Source organism: Loa loa (genome assembly GCF_000183805.2).
Source record: "Loa loa unplaced genomic scaffold supercont3.234, whole genome shotgun sequence".
Classification (NCBI taxonomy): Eukaryota; Metazoa; Nematoda; class Chromadorea; order Rhabditida; family Onchocercidae; genus Loa; species Loa loa.
Window position 1 is genome coordinate 67,227 of NW_018108414.1, and position 6,498 is coordinate 73,724.

The following is a 6,498-nucleotide window of genomic DNA, read 5'->3' on the forward strand; positions in this document are numbered from 1 at the left end:
ACTTACTACTCACCACTTGTTATTAGTTAATACTGGTATTAATATTTGAAATAACAATTATAGGTTAGCTTTTGCCATTTCAATGGTCATTTTCTTGACATTTTTTGCGTTACTTATATTTTGCACCATTCATTTATTATCAGATTTTGAGTACCTTCGGGGAATTCCTTCTTAACTCTTCAACGATCACCTTTTGCCCTAAGCGATAATCCACTTCAAATTCCAGTCCTTTTATTCTTTCTCTTTCTATGGTTTAACAAAACAAAACCTACTCATCATCTCTATTATTATCATCTGTCAATTACATTTAAATACTCAATATTTCATCCTGAAAATTCGGACATTCATTTCTGTTATATATTTCCTATGTTACTGTCACCCGTAGGCATTGGGTTCATTGGTTCAAAGTGTTGCATCGTCAGATAGAATCATTATTTTTGTTCCATTTTTCCATTTTCTCTTTTCTTTTGTTGCATTATCGAAGATGAAATTCACTAAAATTATATCAAGATTACTTTTAGGACAGTAATAGCGGAGTTAATTACTTGCGTTTTCATAAGTCAGCATAAGGAAATGATTGTGATTTAAAATATTGACAATGATAATCGTAATGATGATGATGATGATGATGATGATGATGATGATGATGATGATGATGATGATAATGATAATGGTGATGATGATATGATGGTAATTATGGTAATGCAGTTGTGGTGACAGCAATTAAAATGAACATATATGTTCGTAGATTTGATAATTAAAAGGAAAAGAGGGCGAATATCGGAAAAGAAAATTCCCGGAACCTCCTACTTTCCTGTATCCTGTATCCACTACAAATCCTCTCCCTTACCAAACTCATTCATTATATTTCTTTTTTCATCAAATCTAGACGGTATGCACCTTCATATATATGTAATATATGGCAATGCACCTACACATACACTTACATATATGTATACATATGCAAACATACACATACATACACATACACACACACACACACACACAGACACAGACACATACACATACACATGCAAACTACCTGTTGTTGGAAATGTCAACCTTTATAGTAACTAATTGTTGGATGGATATTAGGAGGGAAGCGATTTCATTTTGGCATACTTCATTCCATTGAATAACATAAATTTTACTTTCGTTGAATCTTATCATAGTAATATATGATCCATTTTTATGGTAACGTTATAATTATTAAATTTCATTTTTATTAAATTCTTATCATAAAATCATTACTTGATTAGATGCATTTAAATTCGATGGTTTAATTTTAAGTTTTTCTTTTCTTTTTTTTTTTCAGATTTCTTTTTTTTTTCGATTACTCATTCAATAGATGATTGTGAAAGAATAAATAAAAAATTTAAAAGAAATAAAATAGAATATGAAATGTTAGGATAAATTATTATTGCGAATGCATACAAATAAATGGAAGGTTAGAAATTTTATAAACTAAGATTAAGACTAATTTATTAAGTGTAATTTAATTATCCAATTAAGGATTAATATGCAAATGTTAGCAATATATGTCATTTTTGTGAATGATTCATCGCTAAAGAAATGAATTTTATATCAATGCTTTATTGATAATGTATACTTTGAAAAGTTTACTTTTTTTTTTTCAAACTAATCTTTAAAATTTCCAAGAGATAAAAAGTAAACGCAAAAAAGAAGAAAAAAAGAAAAAAAGAAAAGAAAGAAAAAAAAAAAAAAAAGGAAGAAACGGAAAATTTTCTACTACATGTAATGGTATATTGTAAAGCTTTGCTGTTCACCTGTTGGATATTATTAGTTTATGGGCAACCATTACCTGCTCCACCTGGTATTGATATTGGTGCATTAACTGATCAAGCACGACAATTCATTGAACGTATGTTTTTTTTCTTTTTTTCCTCCTCTCACTGTTTTGTTTTAAAATTTTAGCAAACATCTAATATGGGTAAATTTTACCCATGGGTAGATTAAATAGTTGACTGAATTGAAATGATGAAAAAAATTGTTCAGGAAGTTGATAGGTTTCGTAATGCATCATCAAATGTTTAGCTTTTTTTTTTTTTTTTTAATATTTGAAAATTGTTTCAAAATATTTGTGTTATTTCTATTTGATAAAGAAAATAAATATAATGGAAAAAAAAATTTTTACTATGTTTTTTATTATTTTGCATTGTATTGTAATGTGAACAATGTATTAAATAATAAGTTTGTTGAAATTTATTCACAAATTTCAAAGAATGTAAAGTTTGGTAATTATTAATTGTTTAATTGATTTATTTTATGATTACTCGTTTAATTTGGGTTATTTTAATCATTCTTTGTATTAGCATCATTTTTTTTTTTTTTAATGACTCAATTAGTTTAACTGTAATTGTCTAATTAATGGTGATGCTTATTATTTATTTTGATTTACATAATTAATTGCTATGGAAGGAATTATATTGGCTATAAATAATTTTTTTGGTAAAAAGTAATAAATTTTGCAGTATTATTTACTGCATTTATAATTTTTGAAATATTCAAAAAAATAAATCGATCAATCTATTTCCATTAGTTATTAAAAAGGCAAATAACAATTTCATGAAATTGACCTCTTTTTTTTTTCAATTAACATTTTAATGCTAACATATGTTTACAACAGATTTAAAATTTGCGACTAATAATAATAGTTGGAATTAACTGAAAGTGCTATTAGAAATAATAAATTTCAAAAATTTCAAAATTTTAAAAATCAAGAAATAAGGAATTTCTTTTCTCGCTTTCATCAATGATCCACAATTTTGTCCCAATTTTACAATAATTACCACTTGAACTGAGTTTAATTTGCATATATTTCATCTGACAACTTTTGCTAACAATAATACTTTGTCATTTTTCATAATTATTATTATGAACATGATTTATATTAAGACTAGCAAATGTGACATATTTAAATTAACTATACCCGATAAAAATTTGTCAAATGAAGTAAATTTAATGTAAAAGTAAGTAATTATTAATAGTAATTAATAATTTTAACCATGCTGATTTTTTTTTTTGTTTGTAACTATATTCTAAATTTAGTAAAAGGTAGCAGAATTTATCCGAAAAGAAAAAAATGCAATCTTTAATTTGATGATGATCAGAATGAAAATTAGATTAAAAATGATTTGCAATAAAATTAATTTCTCTTGTTGAATGAAATCAATAATATGTCCAATTAATTGTTAGCCATTAGCTAATTACATCATGAAGTTTTGAAATTATATATTTGCAAACATCCGAATTAATTGCAATAAATATGTATATCAAAAAAAAAAAACAAGAAACAAAAAACAAAAGCGAAAATGTCACCCTTTATTTGCAAATTATTTTACAAATGACATTTCTTAAAAAAGTTTGGCAATATTTAAAGAGAATTTAATATATTAGTAAATATATATTGTTGTATAATATTTTCAAATATAAATTGATAAGAAAGGATGAGATTTTTTTCATTTATATTTATTTCTAATTAATTCATTGAGAATTTTTATTAATTATAGTTTATGGAATGGCTGCACAATTAATGAATTTTGGTGGTTCAATCATTAATAATGCAAAGAATGTGTACGATTCTGTTGGGTTATTTATTTTATTTCATTATTTTGAACATATAAAATTACCTATATATTACAAATTATGAATTATTAAATGAAATTTTAATTAATTAGATTACAAAAGAATTGTCACATAATGATTAATCGGATAGAGAATGAATGTTAAGAATAATAGTTAGATTTATGTTGTTAAGTAATAATGAAGTAATGTACAATTGATAACAATTAATTGAAGATATTAGAACATTGTAATCAACAACTGATAAAGTATATTTTATCACTCGTATATTATTTCATTCTTTTATCTTCTTCGTTGGGCATTATTTATTTCACTTTTTTTTTCTTTTTTTTTTTAACCTTTTTTAGATTATATTTTTGCATATTTGAAGATATGATGGTACCAGTTTATCAAGAAATAGTATAGCCAGTGATTTCATTCGACCATGGTTACAAAATGATAGAGCAAATACAAAAACCAGCAACAAATACAACTCATTATCATTTACTGGTTATGGTGACCAAGCATACGGTAGTGATTACAGTTTAATGCATCCAGTAAAAAGAAGTGGAATTGAAACGTTGCTGAATACTTTTTTAGGTTTGTTATTGAAAAATTACAGTATTCCATTCCATTTATCACAGATAAATTGGACAGAAATATGTGAATTAATTCTTTTAGCTAAAGATAAATGAAGCAAAGGTTTCATTGGGATAATTTTAATTTTATAAAAAAAAAATTTATAATTTTGCAAATATTTTATTATTGAATAAATTTTATTTTGAAATTTTATATTTCAGGGCCTACATTTTTTGGACAAACAACTTTAGCACCATCGATAAATTTAGCTAATTTTTTTAAACCAGAATATCAACAAAGAGAAAATTATCATACCGCAGGAGGTTCAAACATCGATCGATTGATTAATATGCTAAGAAGAAGTGGTGCTCAAAGAGCTACACCTAATCCTGATAATTCATTAAATTTACTTCAAACTATTTTTGGAAAATAATTCATAAAATATTTTCAATAGGATGATTCATTGTAATATTTTACCAGATAAATGTTATTTGTAAAAGATGAAATTGCTACTGCAATTAAAAACGTTAATTTTGTTAAATTTTTTTTCTAAAAAAAAAAAATTAATCACTATTACATTATCATGATAATTTCATTTGTTAAATACGGGATAATTTGGAGGTGTAGGATAAAATGTATTTCATCCTCTTCGAATATTTATGATTATAACAGGTTTTAATTTCATCATATACGGTATATTTCCTAATTAAAGTTATCATTATGCCATTAATGGATACCGTATTGATTAAGTTTACAATTCTTTGATAACAATAATATTTATCTTTTAATGTATTGTTTTGTTAATGATATTATCAATTATATCAAAGGAATGTGAAGAACGAAAGAATAAAATAACAAAGAAAAGACGGAAAGAAAAGAAAAATTTTTCACAATTAAAAAGCTAATCAACTTTGCAAGATAATCATAGAATAATATCAGTGATAAAGTACTGGTAGATTAGCAAATAATTAGCAAATAATAAATGAATGGCAAAAAGAAATAAAGAATTAGTGGGAAATAAGTAATCAATGATAGATATAAATGATAAATGATAAATAAATAATGAATGATAATGGAAAACAATGGAAGGGATAAGTGACAAATAGATAATTAGTAATTAAACAGATAATTAGTAATAAATAAGAAACAAATAAAAACAGTATCAATGATGAAGTATCGGTAGATTAGCAAATAATTCACAAATAATAAATGAATGGCAAAAAGAAATAAAGAATTAATAGCAAATAAGTAAACAATGGTAGATAGATATAAGTGATAAATGATAAGTAAATAATAAATGATAATGGATAACAGTGGAAGGGATAAGTGACAAATAGATAATTAGTAATAAATAAGAAACAAATAAGAAATGGATAACATATTAAGGATAAATGAGCAATAAATAGGAAATGTATGACAAATAAATGATAAGTAAAATTTGATAAGCAAACGAAATATGCAACAAATGTATAAATAAATAATTAAGTAAAAAAAAAAGATAAATCAGATAATAAGTAGCAAATGAATGATAAGTAATACAATTAAAAAATAAATATGTATTCAAATATTTCAATGCATTAATTTATCTTGGCAGAATAATTATCATACATATTGCTTGCTTGCTTGCTTACATTACAGTACTTGCAATATGAATAAATAATTTATTAATAATTATATAAAAGAAAAAAAAAGAAAATGTATTTTCTTATTTCTTTCTCACTTCTTTTTCTCTTTTTCAAAATTTAAATTGAAAGAATTTTAAAATTGAAAATGCATCTTACGGGGTTAATGGTGAAAGGTTACATTACATTTCATTTTCTTCCCAAGGTCATTAATACAATTGAAATGGTTTAAATGTAATTGCATGAAATGAAGAATGCGGAAATGTGACTGATTAACAATAAATCGTTTTTCTTTTTTCTTTTACAATAAATGTGGAAAAATGAAAATTGAAAGCATTATTTAGGTATAACAAAAGGATAATTTCACCCTTTTCTTATTCTTACTTCTCCTTTCTTTTTTTTTTAAACTTTTTTTAATCTAATATATTTTATTATCCCAAATGTAATTATAGGATGGTTGACATTTCCAATGATAAGATTGATTCATGCTAATAAGTAGTTAATCATACATACATATAAAATTCATTAATGACAAAAAAATTAATTAGGAATAATTTGAAATGATATGCTGATACTATCAATAAGATTGTATGAAATGCTTGCATCATCTTTCTGTTTAGCTTGCAATCATGTTTGCATGCATAAATTTGCAGCTAACTATTGTTAATCAGCAATGTTACTGATTTGACAATTTAGAATTTGCATATAATTTAAT

The 6,498-nt window shown here is 24.2% G+C and overlaps 2 protein-coding genes across 2 annotated transcripts; one reads left to right on the forward strand and one right to left on the reverse strand.

Annotated features, from left to right (window-relative positions):
* Positions 1–584: 584 nt before the first annotated feature.
* LOAG_10164 (hypothetical protein) lies at positions 585–1,033 on the reverse strand (the record flags this gene model as incomplete). Its single annotated transcript, XM_003145691.1, has 2 exons — positions 585–806; positions 980–1,033. 2 exons carry the CDS (start codon positions 1,031–1,033, stop codon positions 585–587), a joined length of 276 nt encoding a protein of 91 aa, XP_003145739.1.
* A 2,505-nt stretch (positions 1,034–3,538) lies between these two features.
* On the forward strand, positions 3,539–4,594 carry LOAG_10165 (hypothetical protein; the record flags this gene model as incomplete). Its single annotated transcript, XM_003145692.1, has 3 exons — positions 3,539–3,609; positions 3,974–4,182; positions 4,383–4,594. 3 exons carry the CDS (start codon positions 3,539–3,541, stop codon positions 4,592–4,594), a joined length of 492 nt encoding a protein of 163 aa, XP_003145740.1.
* Positions 4,595–6,498: the final 1,904 nt, after the last annotated feature.